The sequence below is a fragment of the Nicotiana tomentosiformis genome, chromosome 1 (genome assembly GCF_000390325.3).
Source record: "Nicotiana tomentosiformis chromosome 1, ASM39032v3, whole genome shotgun sequence".
Lineage (NCBI taxonomy): Eukaryota > Viridiplantae > Streptophyta > Magnoliopsida > Solanales > Solanaceae > Nicotiana > Nicotiana tomentosiformis.
Window position 1 is genome coordinate 152,533,949 of NC_090812.1, and position 20,139 is coordinate 152,554,087.

General features: G+C 36.9%; 1 protein-coding gene across 1 annotated transcript; it reads left to right on the plus strand.

Moving 5' to 3' along the window:
- Nucleotides 1-16,860: 16,860 nt before the first annotated feature.
- LOC104111808 (premnaspirodiene oxygenase-like) lies at nucleotides 16,861-19,005 on the plus strand. Its single transcript, XM_009621571.4, has 2 exons — nucleotides 16,861-17,765; nucleotides 18,347-19,005. Exons 1-2 carry the CDS (start codon nucleotides 16,887-16,889, stop codon nucleotides 18,965-18,967), a joined length of 1,500 nt encoding a protein of 499 aa, XP_009619866.1. The 5' UTR covers nucleotides 16,861-16,886; the 3' UTR covers nucleotides 18,968-19,005.
- The last annotated feature ends 1,134 nt before the right edge of the window (nucleotides 19,006-20,139 follow it).

A 20,139-nucleotide genomic window follows, 5' to 3' on the forward strand; every position in this document is an offset into this window, starting at 1 on the left:
CGCGCTCCCAAAGTCCAAATATGATAATAATACTCCAACCCTCATTTATAAAGTACAAAAATCTGATCCCTCATTGTGCAGTCCGCATATTCCAGGTTCTGCGGCCGCACTTCAGCAGCCTCTACAGTACTAGATTTCAGTAAATTGATCATAACTTTCTATACAAATGTCCAAATGATTAATGGTATACCTTTATGCAAATTAGATGCAAAGGGCTACAACTTTCATTTTTGAATCATCTCTGAATACCTTGTAGATTAAAAGATATAAGCTTCCGAAGTCGGACCATCGAAGTTGCAGAATCCCTTTTTTGCGGCCGCGAGAAGAATTCTGCGGTCTTCACTTTGCTTCTATAGTCTGCACTTTGCTTCTACGGTCTACACTTTTCCTCTACGGTATGCACTTTTCCTCAGCGGTCTGCATATGAGTCTTTTCCTCAGCACTCCAAAATGTGCCCCCGCACTTCCAAAAGTTCCAGAATAACATCAGAGTGAGGAAATGCCCAGACTCGCTCAAAACTCACTCCGAAACACACCCGAGCCACTCGGAACTCTGTCTGAATGTACCAACAAGTCCTAAAATACGTTACAAACTTAGCCGAGCCCTCAAATCACATCAAACAACATCAAAAAGACAAATCGCACTCCAATTCAAGCCTAATGAAAACTAACAATTTCCAACTTCTACATTAAATGCTGAAACCTACCAAATCAAGTATTAGATTCTGATCCCGATATCAAAAAGTCAACTCTCCGGTCAAACTTCCAAACTTAAATTTCTATTTTAGCCATTTAGAGCCCAATTTTACTACGGACTTCCAAATAATTTTTCGGACACGCTCCTAAATCCAAAATTACCATACGGAGCTATTGAAATCATGAGAGCTCTATTCCGGGATCATTTACATGTAAGTCAATATTGGTCAACCTTTTCAACTTTACTTTTAAACCTTGAATTTTATTGTTCTAAACTAACTCCGAAATACCTGAAAATCAAAACCGACAATTCACACAAATCATAATACATCGTATGAACCTATTCAAAGACTTCAAATAGTAGAAAGGAGCATAAATGTCCAAAATGACCGGTCGGGTCGTAATATTTTCTATTTCATTTCGTGCTAAGTGTGTACACATTAAAATACCCTCTTACTCCACTTAATCCCATGTACAATTCAAAGTACTTCCTTGTTCTCCGCCAATACTTGAATTTAATTCTAATCGCACATGTCCCCAAGTTGAAGGAGTACATTCGAGTTGCCCATTAAATCCTTGACTATCAGACATAACTTTCAACATCCCTGATGCAGAACATCGCAACTATTGCTCGTAATGAGTTTGTAATTATCGTACAAGCACTTCATGAAAATTGTACCCTTCTGATCATAAAGTTATTTATAATACCTCATTCGTCTTATTTTTAGTAACTATAACCTTTCCTTTTTATTTTTTATAAACCATCATTTTAAAGGTGACATCTGCCTACTTAGACACTCCCCCACTTAGGAGTAAGTAAAATTTGAATCTCTTACCTACCACTCAAAGAGTTAACTAAAATTTAGGATAACTTTTCTCGGACCATTTACATGCTCACCTACTTTTACGGGCTATTTATCCCCCAACTAGAAATCTCTATTTTACCACTTCAATCCTTCATCGTACATTGTCTTTTGTTTCATCATTATACCGATATGCTCATTATTCTGACAATATGATATATTGGTTATACTCTTAGAAACTTTCTTTGTTCATTTTAGTATCCAAGCATCACGTTGCTACTAGTTGCAACATATATTGCCAATGGCCATTATTTTCTGCCATTACGACATCTTTATAGTTAGCACTTCACTCTTAGAAACTTTCTTTGTTCATTTTAGTATCCAAGCATCACGTTGCTACTAGTTGCAACATATATTGCCAATGGCCATTATTTTCTGCCATTACGACATCTTTATAGTTAGCACTTCACTCTTTCATATTTACTCTACCATTGAAATCTCTTCTAATATTTCACCCTTCAATCCATGCTCTAATACAGTTCTAGCAAGTACGAATACCTTGCGCCTCTCATCTCATGCTTAAATATGATGAACAAGTGTGACTCCCTTAGGCTAAATCCACATATCATTATATAACTTTTCACAACATATATCATCTTCACAATGCTACATGTAAGAATTACACATCCTATCTTTATTCCACCATCATGTTCTTAAGCCGTATATATATATATATATATATATATATATATATATATATGAGATTTTGTAATATATATCTCTGAAATTATATTTCTTGCTCTTAAGTCCTTTCATGAAGCATTATTTTGATGGTATCCCATCGAGTAGGCTAATACTTATTATAAATATGAGAGGAGCTAGTCACAATGAGTAGGATACTCAGGGTGTAGTATTAGCTCCAATCGCCAAACCACTTACTCAACTAGCTAGGGGTGATGCTTAACCTAGTAGAGGTTTTTCTAGAGGCTGAGGTCAGGAATGTGGAAGGCATACTTGTTGCTATGCTTTTTCAGATATACTAGAGGTAGTTGCATTTGATGCAGTCATCACATGTATTATTTAGGTTTGCCACAAGAATGGTTTGATATTATTTGACCATTGTTCTACTTATTCCTATATGTAATCTTACTTCGCATCGCATTTGGGTATGTCTTATGAGTCACTTGATATTTGTATTTATGTATCTATTGTAATTGATCAGGTCAATAAGTCTTGTGTGGTTACTATTAATTGTTATGACACTATGGTTGATCTCTTATTGTTGCATATGGTGGGCTTTGAGGCGATTCATGGATTGAATTGGTTGTCTCAGTGTCATGATATACTGGATTGCCATACTAAGACCGCCTCATTGATGATGTCGAGGTTAGCTAGGCTGGAATGAAGGGGGACGGTTGGTCACCTCAACAAGTAAGGCGGTCTAATTCTTGAAAGCGCATCATATGATTGAGAAGGGGTGTTTGACTTAACTAGCCTACATTCAGGATACTAGCGAAAACACTTCTATTGTTGACTTAGTACCACTTGTCAGAGGATTTTTAAATGTGTTTCGTATAGATTTGCTTTGGATTTTAGTTGAAAGGAATATTAATTGTGGTATTGATTTGATACCGATGACACAACCCACATCTATCCCACCATTTTGTATTAATATAATCGAGATGTAAGGTCCCTAATTTAGCCTTTTAAACCTTCCAAATGACAATATGGTGTTCTGAATTATTTTCGAACTCTTTGAAACCCGAATTACCTATATCCGCAAGTCATAAAATAACTAAATGAACCTACGAGAAATTTTAAATTACATAATGAGATGCTAAAATTTAAAACAACCGACTGGGTCCTTATAGCGAAGTAGAATATGGTGAAAATCGCAGCTTCATTATTATAGATCTAATAATAGAAAGGTGAAATGGTGGCGAGAAACTAGCGGTTATGGCAGAAGAAAGATGTTTAAAATTTAGCATAAAATATCTTTTTGTTAATTATTTTAAAAGTTTCGATGATTCTGTCATAAACTTTGAGAAATCTTATTTTTAATTACTTTTTGGATGTAGTAGTCGAAATGTTGAAAAGATTTAATTTATTTTCTACTTTTCTGACTGCGTCCATAGGTAAATTGCTAACTATTCTTAGTCGTTGTTTAATTCAGTGTTCCCATGGCGGTAGTCGGAAAACTTTCCGACAAATTATTTTCTGATAGATCAAATTTTGTCTGGCATCTATAATCATCATATTCCGATAATTTTCCGACGGGATTCACAGTCGGAAATGGGGGAATTTCTAGTGCAAGGAAAAAACATGCAGTCTAATACCCGTGTCTTTTATACCCAACAGGACAAGAGTATACAAGTCCACCATGGACGAATAAGAGCTCAGTCTCATGAATCTACACAATTGTAACAAGGAGGCAAGCTCCTACATTTTTTTCTTGTAACTTTCACTGTGTATACCAAGTCGTTTTCAAACTAGGAATAAATGTAGCTAGAGATAAGTGCATAGAGAAAAGTCTTTGGCACTTGAAGCAAAACAATAGAAAGACTTGTAAGCTATAGAGGCTGATAAGGAGAAACAAGTTACAGCTTGTTTGGATGGTTGTCACCTATTGTATCGTATCGTATCGTATTGTTACTTTAAGTACGATGTTTGTTTTGATTGTTACTTAAATTTTATTGTATTGTATCGTTAAATTCGTCGTTACGTAACGATTAAATGTGTCACTTTATCTAACAACCGATTTGGTGTGGTCGCGACGTTACCTTGTCTGTTTCTCTCAATCTCACCCTTCATTATAATTAAATAATTTTATTTTATCATTTATTTTTTATTTTCATCTAGTAATTCTATCCCATATCATAATTTTTGCTTATAATATTGCAAGTTTATTTTTTATATTGTTGGTGCGTGATATTATGAAACGACCAAACGATATAATCTATTCAAACATTGTATTCATCAAACAATACAATACAATACATTATGAAACGATACGTAACAACCATCCAAACAAGCTTTTAGGTAAACCAAACTTACATGTGTATATATATAGAGAAATACTGAGTCAAACTTCTTTTCTTTTTTAAATAAGCTTTGATTCTGGGCTTTGTTAAATTACTGCATCACAAAAGGAGAGGGCTATGTCTTACCTCAGAATAGAACAAGATATATTGCTAGTGCAACCATCGCAAAAATTGTAGAGAAAGGATCATAAGGGGAAAAATAATACAGATTACATCTCCCTTCTCTTTCTATAGACTTCAACTAACAAAATACTAGGCACTTGCGATTTTTCATCATTAGCCTTATATTTCAGATGCCGCTTTTGAACACTTTTTTGTTCAAAAAAGAGAACAAATTCACGTATTGTTAGCATTTTATTCTTTTGGAAAGAAAACTATCCCACGACATGTTGTATATATATAGAGTTTAAGTATATATATATATTCGCATTATGAGGCATCCAAAGGATATTGAAAGGTAAGTCTCCAAAAAAATGAGAGTTATAATCTTAGCTCCAAAAAGTGAGATTTATAATCTTAAAAATAAGTCAGATTACCTACTATAATAAGTAAATGTGTTGGGCTATCACACTACTTGGCCTCAGGCCCAATAAGGAAGACTTAATGTGTCACGACCCGAAATTCTCATCTTCGGACCGTGATGGCGCCTAGTAATTCACTTGCTAGGCAAGACAACGTTAAAATAATATTAAACAATTTTTTTTAAACAATTTTTAAATTATTAATAATCAAAGAAATAAATGCGGAAGCAAAGTTTGAAATATAGTGAATAATGAATAAAAATAACGGTGTATAAATACCATCCCAGAATTGGTGTCACAAGTACACTAGCTTCTAGAATAAATATAATTAAAGGTCTGAATAAAATAAAGTTGTTTGAAAATAAACACACAGCTAAAGAAAAATAGACGGGGACTTCAGAACTGCGGACGCAAGTACACGAGCTTCTAGAATAAATACAATTAAAGGTCTGAATAAAATAAAGTTGTTTGGAAATAAACACACAACTAAAGAAAAATAGACGGGAACTTCATAACTGCGGACGCCATGCAGTTAAACCTCAAGTCTACTCCGAATAGCTGAAATCCGAGCAAGTCTATGGCGCGCCGCTGGGACCAACTCCGAAATCTGCACAAGAAGTGCAGAGTTTAGTATCAGTACAACCGATCCCATGTACTGGTAAGTGTTGAGCCTAACCTCGACGAAGTAGTTACGAGGCTAAGGCGATTCACTTACATTAACATGTACGCAATATTAATAGCAACAAAAAATAATATAAATAAATCAGGTAACTCATTTATAATAATTGAAGCCAACTCAGCAGTCATAATCCATTAATATTTCACCCAATTCTGTTGCAGCGTGCAACCCACTCTCACAATATATTCACATTGAATTCTGTTGCAGCGTGCAACCCGCTCTTCAAATATATTCCTTTTAATCAAGTCTGTCATATATTTATTTCAATCAAGTATATATATATATATATATATATATATATATATATATATATATATATATATAGAGAGAGAGAGAGAGAGAGAGACTTTTAAATAAGTCTGTTGCGGCGTACAATCTGATCCCCTAATATTGACTTTTAAATAATTCTGTTGCGGCGTGCAATCTGATCCCCCCAATATTGACTTTTAAATAAGTCTATTGCGGCGTGCAATCCCATCCCCCAATATTGACATTTAAATAAGTCTATTACGACGTGCGATCCGATCCCCCAATATATATATATATATATATATATATATATATATATATATATATATATATATATATATATATACTTTCATTTCTGTTGCAGCGTGCAACCCGTTCCCCCAATATAATTTTTAACAACTCATAAATGTAATAAAACTTACTCCAATAAAAACCACGTCCAATGAGAAATTATTAAGCATCAATGCACAGAATAATTATAATTTATTTATAAACCAAACAATGACAAATAAAAATTTATTATGAAAATCATAGAGAATTTAGGTAGTTTAATATTTAATATACTAAATGTCAAATAACAATTAAAACACACATTTTAAATAGCATGTAACAATTAATGCAGGAATTCAAGAATTAATATTTGACAAAGAATAGGAGAGAAACAATTATTATAATAATTAATTTATGATTTAAACCAATTTATGATTTTTTAAGTAAGCAAGCAAACAATTAATTTGACGACGTATAGACACTCGTCACCTCGCCTATACGTCTTTCACATGCAATTCACATAACAAATAATTTAAGGATTCTCTTCCCTCAAGTCAAGGTTAACCACGACACTTACCTCGCTTTGCAAATTCTAATCAATTACTCAACCACAACTTTTCCTTTTAAATTTGTCTCCAAAAGTATCAAATCTATTCACAAACAATTCGATATATTCAATATGAAACATAGGAATTAATTTCATATGAATTTACTATTTTTTCAGATAAAAATCTAAAATTTATTTAATATTCGACAGTGGGACCCACGTCTCAAATCCCAAAAAAAACTCACGAAATCCGAACACCTGTTCCTCTACGATTTCAACCATATAAAAATTATCCAATTCCGATAACAAATGGACCTTCAAATCTAAATTTCTCGTTTTTGGAAGATTTTATAAAAATCTGATTTTTTCCATAAATTCATGGATTCATGATATAAACGAGTATGAAATGACGAAATATGACCAATATAGGATAAGGAACACTTAACCCGATGTTTCCCGTAAAAATCGCCCAAAACTCCGCCTTAACCGAGCTCAAAACGATCAAAATGTCAAAATAATATAGGACTCTTCGATATATACACTGCTCGGGCATTTCTGCACCTGCGGTGTCTAGACTCGCACATGCGAGCTCGCATCTGCGAGAAAAATCTCACATATGCGAAATGTTGCTGCGAGGCGAGGCCTCGCACCTGCGCTGCCTTCCGCTTCTGCGATTTCCAAGTCCGCTTCTGCAGATGCGCGGGTGCGTGCAGGTTTCCTCACCTGTGGACCTTTGCCCAGCTTTCACAAGATGCTTCTGCGATAGAAGGCTCGCTTTTGCGAGCTCGCACCTGCGGTCAAAAATCCGCAGGTGCGATTACAATAGAAGGCCAGAATTTAGATTTTGCTTAAGTCCAATTCTTGATCCGATTTCAATCCGTATCAATATCGGGGTACCCGGGACCCCGTACGAATACACCAACAAGTCTCATAACATAATACGGACTTACTCGGGGTCAAACTTCACGTCAAACAACGCTGAAATTATAATTCACACCCCGATTCGAACTTTGAGTTTTAAATTCTTCCATTTGCAAATCTCGTGCCAAAATATATTAAATGAATCCGGAATGACTTCAAATTTGGCACACAAGTCATAAATGACATAACGGAGCTGTTCAAATTTCCAGAATCAGGTTCCGGCTCCGATATCAAAAAGTCAACCCCGTGGTCAAACTTGGAAATCTTTAGCCTTTAAATTACTAGTTTCCATTAAATGGTCATAACTTGAGCTAGGGACCTCCAAATTAAATTTCGGGCATACGCCCAAGTCGCAAATCACGATACAGAGCTATCAAAACTGTCAAAATACTGATCCGGGTGCGTTTGCTAAAAATGTTGGCCAAAGTCAACTCAATTGAGTTTTAAAGCTCTATTTCATATTTTAATCTATTTTTCACATGAAAACTTTTCGGAAAATTTTACGTACTGCGCACTGGGTCATCACATTCTCCACCTCTAAAACAAACGTTCGTCCTCGAACGGAGTTAGAAAAAGTACCTGAGCTGGAGAAAAGGTGTGGATATTTATTCAGCATGTCCAACTCAGACTCCCAGGTTGATGCCTCTACCGGCTGACCTCTCCATTGCACTCGAACTAAAGGATAACTCCTAGACCTTAATTTTCGTACCTGCTGGGCAAGAATAGCCACCGGCTTCTCCTCGTAAGTCAAATCTTTGTCCAATTGGACTGAGCTGAAATCTAACACATGGGACAGATCACCATGATATTTTTGGAGCATAGACATATGGAACACCGTATGAACCGCTGATAAACTATGTAGTAATGCAAGCATGAAGGCTACTTCACCCACCCTTTCAAGAATTTCAAAGGGTCTGATATACCTAGGGCTCAACTTGCCCTTCTTTCCGAACCTCGTTACACCTTTCATTGGTGAAACTCGGAGAAATATTCTTTCTTCAGCCATGAATGCAATATTATGAACTTTACGGTCGGCATAAATCTTTTTCCTAGACTGAGCTATGCGAAGTTGATCCTAAATAATCTTGACCTTATCCAAGGCATCTTGTACCAAATCAGTACCCAATAACCGAGCCTCTCTCAGTTCAAACCAACCAATTGGTGATCGGCATCGCCTTCCATATAATGCTTCATATGGAGCCATCTGAATGCTCGACTGGTAGCTATTATTATAAGCAAACTCTACAAGTGGCAAGAAATGATCCCAAGAACCTCCAAAGTCTATAACACAAGCGCGGAGCATATCTTCCAATATCCGAATAGTGCGCTCTGACTGTCCGTCTATCTGTGGAAGAAATCATGTGCTCAAATCCACCCACGTGCCTAACTCACACTGTACAGCCCTCCAGAAACGTGAGGTAAACTGCGTACCTTGATCTGAAATAATAGACACTGGCACACTGTAAAGGCGGACAATCTCACGAATGTAAATTTCAGCTAACTTCTCTGAAGAATAGGTAACTGCCACTGGAATGAAATGTGCTGACTTGGTCAAACTGTCCACAATGACCCAAACTGCGTCAAATTTTCTCTGAGTTCGTGGGAGCCCAACAACAAAATCCATAGTGATACGCTCCTAATTCCACTCAGAAATTTCTAACATCTGAAGCAAACCATCAGGTCTCTGATGCTCGTACTTACTTGCTGACAATTCAGACACCGAGCTACATATGTAACTATATCCTTTTTCATTCTCCTCCACCAATAATGTTACCGCAAATCTTGATATATTTTGGCGGTACCTGGATGAATAGAATACCTGGAACTGTGTGCTTCTTCAAGAATTAATTCACGAAGCCCATCCACATTAGGCACACAAATACGACCCTACATTCGCAGAACCCCATCTTCCCTCACAGCAAATGGTTTGGCATCACCATGCCACACCGTGCCCTTAAGGACAAGTAAATGAGGGTCATCATATTGCCTCTCTCTGATACGCTCATATAAAGAAGACTGAGCAACTGTGCAAGCTAGAACCCGACTAGATTCTAAAACATCTAACCTCACGAACTGATTAGCCAAAGTCTGAACATCTGCAGCTAATGGCCTCTCACCAACCGAAATATACGCAAGACTGCCCATACTCACAGCCTTTCTACTCAAAGCATCGACCACCACATTGGTTTTTCCAGGGTGATACAAAATGACATCATAGTCTTTCAAAAACTCCAACCATCTTCTCTACCTCAAATTAAGATTTTTTTAACAAGTACTAAAGGCTACGATGATCAATAAATACCTCACACGAGACACCGTAGAGGTAATGCCTCCAAATCTTCAGCGCATGAACAATGACTGCCAATTCTAAGTCATGAACAGGATAATTCTTCTCGTGAACTTTCAACTGCCGCGACGCATATGCAACTACCTTGCCATCTTGCATTAATATTGCACCAAGCCCAATGTGAGATACGTCACAATATACCGTATACGATCCTGAACCTGTGGGTAATACCAACACGGGCGTCGTAGTCAAAGCGGTGTTGAGCTTCTAAAAGCTCAACTCACATTCGTATGACCATCTGAATGGGACAACCCTCTGGGTTAGTCTGGTCAATGTTCTTGCTATAGATGAAAACCCATCCATGAACCGACAATAATAACCTGCCAAACTCAGGAAACTCTGGATCTCTGTAACTGAAGTAGGTCTAGGCCAATTCTGAACAGCTTAAATCTTGTTAGGATCCACCTTTAGGCCTTATGCCGATACAACATGCCCCAAAAAGGCAACTGAGTCTAACCAAAATTCACATTTTGAAAATTTGGCATATAACTGATTATTCTTCAAAGTGTGAAGCACACTTCGAAGATGCTGCTCATGTTCCTCTCGACTGCTGGAGTAAATCAAGATATCATCAATGAATACAACCAGAAAAGAATCCAAATAAGTCCTGAACACCCGATTCATCAAATCCATAAATGATGTTGGTGCATTTGTCAACCCAAATGACATCACTAGGAATTCGTAATGACCATACCGAGTCCGAAAAGCTGTCTTAGGGACATAATATTCCCTAATCTTCAACTGATGGTAACCAGACCTCAAATCAATCTTCGAAAATACCTTGGCACCCTGAAGCTGATCAAATAAGTCATCAATTCTTGGCAGCAGATATTTGTTTTTGATAGTGGCCTTGTTCAACTGCATATAATCTATACACATCCGCATACAGCCATCTTTCTTCTTTACAAATAATACCGGTGCACCCTAGGGCGAGACACTAGGTCTAATGAATCCCTGATCAAGCAAGTCTTGTAACTGCTTTTAAAAAATTTTCAACTCCGGCGGGGCCATACGGTATGGTGGAATAGAAATGGGCTGTGTGCCCGGAGCCAAATCAATACAGAAGTCAATATCCCTGTCGGGTGGCATCCCCAGAAAATCTGCAGGAAATACTTCTGGAAATTCACGAACAACTGGTACTAAGTCCATAGAAGGGACATCCACACTGGGATCGTGAATATAAGCCAAATAAGCTAGACACCCTTTCTCTACCATACGCCGAGCTTTCATATAAGAAATAACCCTACTGGCAGAATGGCCAGGAGTTCCTTTCCACTCAAACCGAGGTAACCCCAGCATAGCTAGGGTCACTGTCTTGGCATGACAATCCAATATAGCATGATAAGGGGACAACCAATCCATACCCAAGATAACATCAAAATCTACCATATCAATAAATAGAAGATCCACACTAGTCTCGAGATTACCAATAGTAACCACACACGAACGATAGACATGATCTACTACAACAGAGTCTTCCATCGGTGTAGATACACACACATAAGCACTCAGAGAATCACAAGGCACAACCAAATATGAAGCAAAATAGAAGGACACAAAGGAATAAGTAGAAAATAGAACTTAAGAATCTTTATGGCAAACTGAAATAATACCTGTGAGCACAACATCAGATGACTCGGCCTCAGGCCTAACTGGAAAAGCATAAAATCGGGGTTGGGCCCCACTACTCTGAACTGCGTCCCTAGGACGGCCTCTAACTGGTTGGCCTCCACCTCTAACGGTCTGACCTCCACCTCTATTGGCCTGACCTCCACCTCTAATGGACAGACCTCCCCCTCTAACTGCCTGACCCCTACCTCTAGCTGGCTGAGCAGGCGGTGAAGCAACCGGTGCTGGTATGATGGCACGCGAATCCTACCGAGATCTGTTACTCGCAAATCTAGGGCAATATCTCTTGATGTGACCAATGTTCCCACACTCACAACACCCATATCGATGTTGTGGCTGCTGAAGTTGACCCAAATGGGCCAGATAACCGTTGTAGTAACTATGCAGTGGCGGTGCACTGATTGGAGCTAAATGTACACTAAATGCTGGTTGTCCACAGTAAGGCATAATAGGACTGTGACTCCCTGAAGCACCGGGAGATACATGAAGTGTTGAATGAAACAGTCTGGGAGGATGACCCCTACCAAAATTACCCCTGCCTCCAGACGAGGCACCACTGAAACCACCAAACTGATGAGGCCTCTTATCGGACCTCTGCCCTCTCTCCTGTGCAAGAACCATCTCGATCCTCCTTGCGACATCAGTAGCCGCCTAAAAAGAAATTTCACTTCCAGTCTCTTTGGCCATCTGAAGTCTGATAGGGTGAGTGAGTCCCTCAATATACCTCCTCACTCTCTCTCCCTCCGTAGGGGTTAAAAGGAGAGCATGACGGTCCAAATCCATAAAAAGGGACTCATACTGAGTAACAGTCATACTACCCTGCTGTAGATACTCAAATTTCTTGTGGAATTTTTCTATTAGTGTGATAGGAAGGAACTTCTCTTGGAATAGCTGAGAGAATTGCTCCCATGTAAGTGCAGGTGATCCAACTGGTCTAGTCAATGTATAATCTCTCTACCACCTCTTGGCGGAACCCGTCATATGAAAAATAGCAAAATCAACCCCATTGGTCTCAACTATACCCATATTCCGCAGCACCTCGTGGAATCATTCAAGATAATCTTGTGGGTCCTTAGAAGGTGTACCACTGAAGTGAACTGGAAAGAGCTTGGTAAACTTATCCAATCTCCATAAGGCCTCAAAAGACATGGCGGGCCTATCACCGATCTGTGCCGCAACAACTGGCTGGACTACCCCAACCGGCAGGGCTGCTGGAGCTTGATTCTAGGGAGCCATCTGCTCTGGAGCGGGAGTAGTAGGAGTTTGTGCTCCTCCCCCAACCTGCGAGATGGCTGGTGCCACTGAAAATATACAATTCTGTGACACGCCCTCCATAAGACTTACCAAATCGACTAGAGCGTCCTGAAATACTAGAGTGGCTATGAATCCTTCCACGACCTGAACTGGTCCAACTGGTACATTCTGAACTGGAACCTCCTCCTGAAGGTCCACCTGAGGTTCTTCAACAGGTGCAGCTGCTCGAGCTCTAGACTGAGCTTTACCTTGGCCTCTAGCACGAACTCAGGCTCGACCTCTACCCCTGGCTATAGTTGCTACTGGGGGTTCTGGTCCCTATCCATTGGTAGAGGTATTACGTGTTCTCACCATCTGCGAGAGAATAAGAGTAGAATGGTTCAATCATCGATGATAGAATAAAATCGCACGACAGAATAAGAAAGAAGTGATATTGTTCCTAAACTTCATAGCCTCTACTAAGCGTGCTCGTGACTCGTGAGACCTATGTAACCTAGTGCTCTGATACAAACTGTCTCGACCCAAAATTCCAACCTTCGGACTGTGATGGTGCCTAACATTTCACTTGCTAGGCAAGCCAACGTTAGAATAATATTAACCAATTTATTTTTAAACAATTTTTAAATTATAAATAATCAAAGAAACAAATGCGGAAGCAAAGTTTGAAATATAGTGAATAATCCATAAAAATAACGGTGTCTAAATACCATCCCAGAATTGGTGTCACAAGTGCACGGGCTTCTAGAATAAATACAATTAAAGGTCTGAATAAAATAAATTTGTCTGGAAATAAACACACAGCTAAAGAAAAATAGACAAGGACTTCAGAACTGCGGACGCCATGCAGTTATACCTCAAGTCTCCTCAGAATAGCTGAAATCCGAGCAAGTCTATGGCGCGCTGCTGGGACCAACTCCGAAATATGCACAATAAGTGTAGAGTGTAGTATCAGTACAACCGATCCCATGTACTGGTAAGTGCTGAGCCTAACCTCGACGAAGTAGTGACGAGGCTAAGGAGGTTCACTTACATTAACATGTACGCAATATTAATAACAACAACAAATAATAGAAATAAATCAGGTAACTCATTTATAATAATTGAAGCCAACTCAACAGTCATAATCCATTATTATTTCACCCAATTCTATTGCAGTGTGTAACCCGCTCTCACAATATATTCACATTCAATTATATTGCAGCGTGCAACCCTCTCTCCCAATATATTCCTTTTAATCAAGTCTGTCATATATTTATTTTAATCAAGTATATATATATAGACTTTTAAATAAGTCTGTTGCGGCGTGCAATCCGATCCCCCCAATATTGACTTTTAAATAAGTCTATTGCGGCGTGCAATCCGATCCCCCAATATTGACATTTAAATAAGTCTATTATGACGTGCGATCTGATCTCCATATATATATATATATATATATATATATATATATATATATATATACACACACACACACACACACACACTTTCATTTCTGTTGCAGCGTGCAACCCATTCCCCCAATATAATTTTAAACAACTCATAAATGTAATAAAACTTACTCCAATAAAAACCACGTCCAATGAGAAATTATTAAGCATCAAAGAACACAATAATTATAATTTATTTATAAACCAAACAATGACAAATAACAATTTATTATGAAAATCATAGAGAATTTAGGTAGTTTAATATTTAATATGCTAAATGTCAAATAACAATTAAAACACACAATTCAAATTGCATGTAACAATTAATACATGAATTCAAGAATTAATATTTGACAAAGAATAGGAGAGAAATAATTATTATAATAATTAATTTATGATTTAAAATAATTTATGATTTTTCAAGTAAGCAGGCAAACAATTAATTTGACGACGTATAGACACTCGTCACCTCGCCTATACGTCGTTCACATGTAATTCACATAACAAATAATTTAAGGATTCTCTTCCCTCAAGTCAAGGTTAACCACGACACTTACCTCGCTTTGCAAATTTCAATCAATTACTCAACTTTTCCTTTTAAATTCGTCTCCAAAAGCTTCAAATCTATTCACAAACAATTCGATATTTTCAATACGAATCATAGGAATTAATTCCATATGAATTTACTAATTTTTCGAATAAAAATCCAAAATTTATTTAAATATTCGACAGTGGGACCCACATCTCAAATCCCGAAAAAACTCACAAAATCCTAACACCCGTTCTGCTACGAGTTCAGCCATACAAAAATTATCCAATTCCGATATCAAATAGACCTTCAAATCTAAATTTTTTGTTTTTGGAAGATTTTAGAAAACTCTGATTTTTTCTATAAATTCACGGATTCATGATATAAACGAGTATGAAATCATGAAATATAATCAATATAGGATAAGGAACACTTACCCCAATATTTTCCGTAAAAATCGGCAAAATCTCCGCCTTAACCGAGCTCAAAATGACCAAAATGTAAAAATAATGTCGGACTCTTCAATATATACACTGTCCGGGCATTGCCGCACCTGCGGTGTCTGGACTCGCACATGCGAGCTCGCATCTGCGAGAAAAATCTCACCACTGCAAAATGGGGCTGCCAGGCGAGGCCTCGCACTTGCGGAGGAAAAATGTGCACCTGCCCTAGCTTCCGCTTCTATGATTGCCAAGTCCGCTTCTGCGGACGTGCGGCTACGTGCAGGTTTCTGCATCTGCGGACCTTTGCCCAGCCTGCCCAGGTCGCTTCTGCGATGGAAGGCTCGCTTTTGCGAGTTTGACCGCAGGTGCGATTACAATAGAAGGCCAAAATTTAGATTTTGCTTAAGTCCAATTCTTGATTCGATTTCAATCTGTATCACTCTCGCGGTACCCGGGACCCCGTACAAATATATCAACAAGTCCCATAATATAATACGAACTTTCTCGGGGTCAAATATCACGTCAAACAACGCTGAAATTACAATCCACACCCCGATTCGAACTTTTAGTTTTAAACAACGCAAATCTCGTGCCAAAACATATTAAATGAATCCGAAATGACTTCAAATTTGGCACACATGTCATAAATGACATAACGGAGCTGTTCAAATTTCCATAATCGGATTCTGGCTCCTATATCAAAAAGTCAACCCCGTGGTCAAACTTGGAAATCTTTAGCCTTTAAATTACTAGTTTCCGTTAAATGGTCATAACTTGAGCTAGAGACCTCTAAAATAAAATCTGGGCATATGCCCAAATCACGATACGGAGATTCCGGAACTGTCAAAACACTGATCTGGGTCCGTTTGCTAAAAATATTGACCAAAGTCAACTCAATTGAGTTTTAAAACTCTATTTCACATTTTAATTCATTTTGCACATGAAAACTTTCTGAAAAATTTTATGAATTGTGCATGCAAGTTGAGGAATAATAAATAATTTTTTTAGAGATCTTAGAACACGTAATTACTTATTAAATTTAAAGATGATATTTTCTTCGTTTTTTTTTTACGCATAATCCTTTCTTCGTTTTTTTTAATTCTCTTCGATTTACGAATTATATCTTTAATACAAAATTACCCTTAAGTTGAAACTTTGTTTAGGGTCAGGGAAAATATAAGATTTTTTCTTAAACGTGCGGAATTATTAGATCAAAACTTTAACGGAAGACAAAATTGCTTAATTTTGAATAGTACAAGAACAAAGTTTACCCTTTTCCCAAAAATAAATTTCATATTTGGCTCCACAGACTAGTCGATCAAAATACAATTGCTTAACTCATTTTGTGTTCAATTAGTCAAGTGGAGTACTTTTCATTGACAAACAAAAGTTGCTGAAAAATGCATATCTCATATTTTTTTTAGACAAATCCCATTTCTTGCCTAAACGAAACGCCTATAAAAGAGCATATAGTTGCAACAACAGTTTGCAGAACCAATCAAGCCAAATAATCCCCCCTTTCCCTCCCAAAATGCAGTTCTTCAACTTCTTTTCCCTTTTCCTTTTTGTGTCTTTCCTCTTTTTATTTAAGAAATGGAGGAATTCCAGTAGCCAAACCAAAAGATTGCCTCCTGGTCCATGGAAATTACCTATTCTTGGAAGCATGCTTCATTTGCTAGGTGGACATCCACATCATGTCCTTAGAGATTTAGCCAAAAAATATGGTCCACTTATGCACCTTCAACTAGGTGAAGTTTCTCTAGTTGTTGTTACGTCTCCTGAGATGGCAAAAGAAGTGCTAAAAACTCATGACCTCGCTTTTGCATCTAGGCCTTTACTTGTAGCTGCCAAGATTGTTTGTTATAATGGAACGGACATTGTCTTTTCTCCCTATGGCAATTACTGGAGACAAATGCGTAAAATTTGTCTCTTGGAATTGCTCAGTGCCAAAAATGTCAAGTCCTTCAACTCAATTAGACAAGATGAAGTTCATCGTATGATTGAATTTTTTCGATCATCTCCTGGTAAGCCGGTTAATGTAACAAAAAGGTTTGCTCTTTTCACAAGCTCTATGACATGTAGATCAGCCTTTGGACAAGAACACAAGGAGCAAGATGAATTTGTACGACTAGTCAAAAAAGTGTCAAACCTTATGGAAGGGTTTGATGTTGCTAATATATTTCCTTCATTGAATTTTCTTCATGTGCTCACTGGAATGAAGGCTAAAGTGATGAATGTACACCATGAATTAGATGAGATTCTTGAAAATATCATCACTGAGCACAAGAAGGTTGCAAAGACCATTTGTGAATCAGGAGGTGAAGGTATAGTTGATGTACTGCTAAGACTTATGAAGGAAGGAGGCCTTCAATTTCCAATCACTAACGACAACATCAAAGCTATTGTCTTTGTAAGTACTATATAAATACTGCATATTTCTATATTATTAGTATTCCTTCTATTCTACTTTATGTGATACTTATTTTTAATCTATTTTATAAAGAATGATGTATTTCTATATAAGAAATAATTTAATTTTAAACTTCTTATTTTTTACCCTTAATGACGTGCTTTCATAGCCACATGAATTTCATGACATATTTAATACTACAAGTTCGAAAATTATTTATTTCTTTCTTAAACTTTGTATCTAGTTAAACCCTGCCATATAAAGTTAAATTGATGAAGTATTATGATTTATCTTTAACACTAACGTTCTCAAATTGCATAATTAATTTTTGTACTTAAAGAGTCACTTTAGTAATTAGCTTTCAAATAGGATAACTAATCTTACTTTCATCATAAATTTTCCACATTTGAAAATTACAACAAATGTTTTGGGTTTTGGAATAGAAAATTTAAAAGTTCCTTTCGGTGTAGAATAAAGATAGTAGCACAAACGTAGTACAAAGATGTTATTTGAATATTTCAGTAGAAATTGTCAAGAAGTTTGTAAGAGAAATGAAAATTGTAACTTGCTCGAAAATGAAGGACATGTTTGCTGCGGGAACAGAAACTTCATCAACAACAATTAATTGGGCCATGGTCGAAATGATGAAGAAGCCAAGTGTATTTGCCAAAGCTCAAGCAGAGGTAAGAAAAATCTTGAGAGGGAAAGAAACTTTTGGTGAAATTGATGTCGAGGAGTTCAAATACCTAAAGATGGTTATTAAAGAAACTTTCAGACTCCACCCTCCACTACCTCTTTTGATTCCAAGAAAATGTAGAGAAGAAACAGACTTAAACGGCTACACTATTCCATTGAAAACAACAGTCGTAGTTAATGTTTGGGCAATGGGAAGAGATCCAAAATATTGGGATGACGTAGAAAGCTTTAAACCTGAGAGATTTGAGAATAACTCGATGGATTATATTGGTAATAATTTTGAATATCTACCCTTTGGTAGCGGAAGGAGAATTTACCCTGGAATATCATTTGGTTTAGCAAATGTTTATTTTCCACTGGCTCAATTATTGTATCACTTTGACGGGAAACTCCCAAGTGGAATTAATCCAAGTGCACTTGACTTGACTGAGGCGACTGGAGCAGCTTGTGCAAGAAAGAATGACCTGCACTTGATCGCTACTCCTTATCAACCTTGTCAAGAGTGATCTCATGGCGTCAAACCTTACTTACATCCTTGTATTATGAAGAGGAGATAATTGATGGTGTCATCACAATGATCATATTCTGTTTGTATACATGTTTACTTGTATAATATGGATTCCTTACACTACTATTTACCCGAAAAACGGATTGACTTGAATTTGTACGTAGTTCTAAGGATATGTGGTATGAATTGACACAAATCGTAAGAATAAATAAAAAATATAGAATATTGACTATAAATCAATATATGAAGCTTAAAAAGGATATGTCACGACCCAAAATCCCACCACAGGCGTCGTGATGGAACCTAGTCTCTAAGTCTAGGTAAACTGATTTCTATTACATTTTGAAGCCATTTTTTTAAAATCTAACAGCGGAAATAATTACAATACCAAACCTCCCAAGATTGGTAGTAATGAGTCACGAAGTCTAACTGAATACATAGAATGATCACGAAGACCGAATATACAATACTGTTTGATTACAAATTAACAGTAAAATAAAATGAAAATACTCCAAGGGACTGCGACGACCAAGCAGCTCTACCTTGAATCTTTACGATCGCGCTTTAACTCTGCTCAGGTCCGATATCTCCAATACCTGGCTCTACATAAAAATGTGCAGAAGTGTAGAGTGAGCACACCACATCGGTGCCCAGTAAGTATCAAGAATAACCTCAATGGAGTAGAGGCGAGGTACAGTCAAGACACTCACTAGTCTAAAAATATGTGCAATATAATTTACAAAATAATAGGAAACAAATAATAATAATAATAATAATACTAATAATAATAATAATAATAATAATAATAAAGGCAGGATAAAACAACCATTTACATGCACAAAAGACAACAAGAATACCATTAATATCACTCAACAATTAATAAACATAATTATACCCAATTAAATCAAGTCTTTTAAATAAATGTTTTTCACATATAATTCTTCGAGATAACTCTCTATCAAATATAATTTTCTCAAATAATTATTTTTCAAATATAATTCTTTCAATAAATCTTTTCAAATATAATTTCCTCAAATAAATATCTTTTAAATAAAATTCTTTCATATAATACTTTCTAAGTAAAAATTCTTCCAAATACATATTTTGAATATAATTCTTTCAATTAAAAAGTCACCATGTGACACCTCATTTCATGATCATAAAAATACG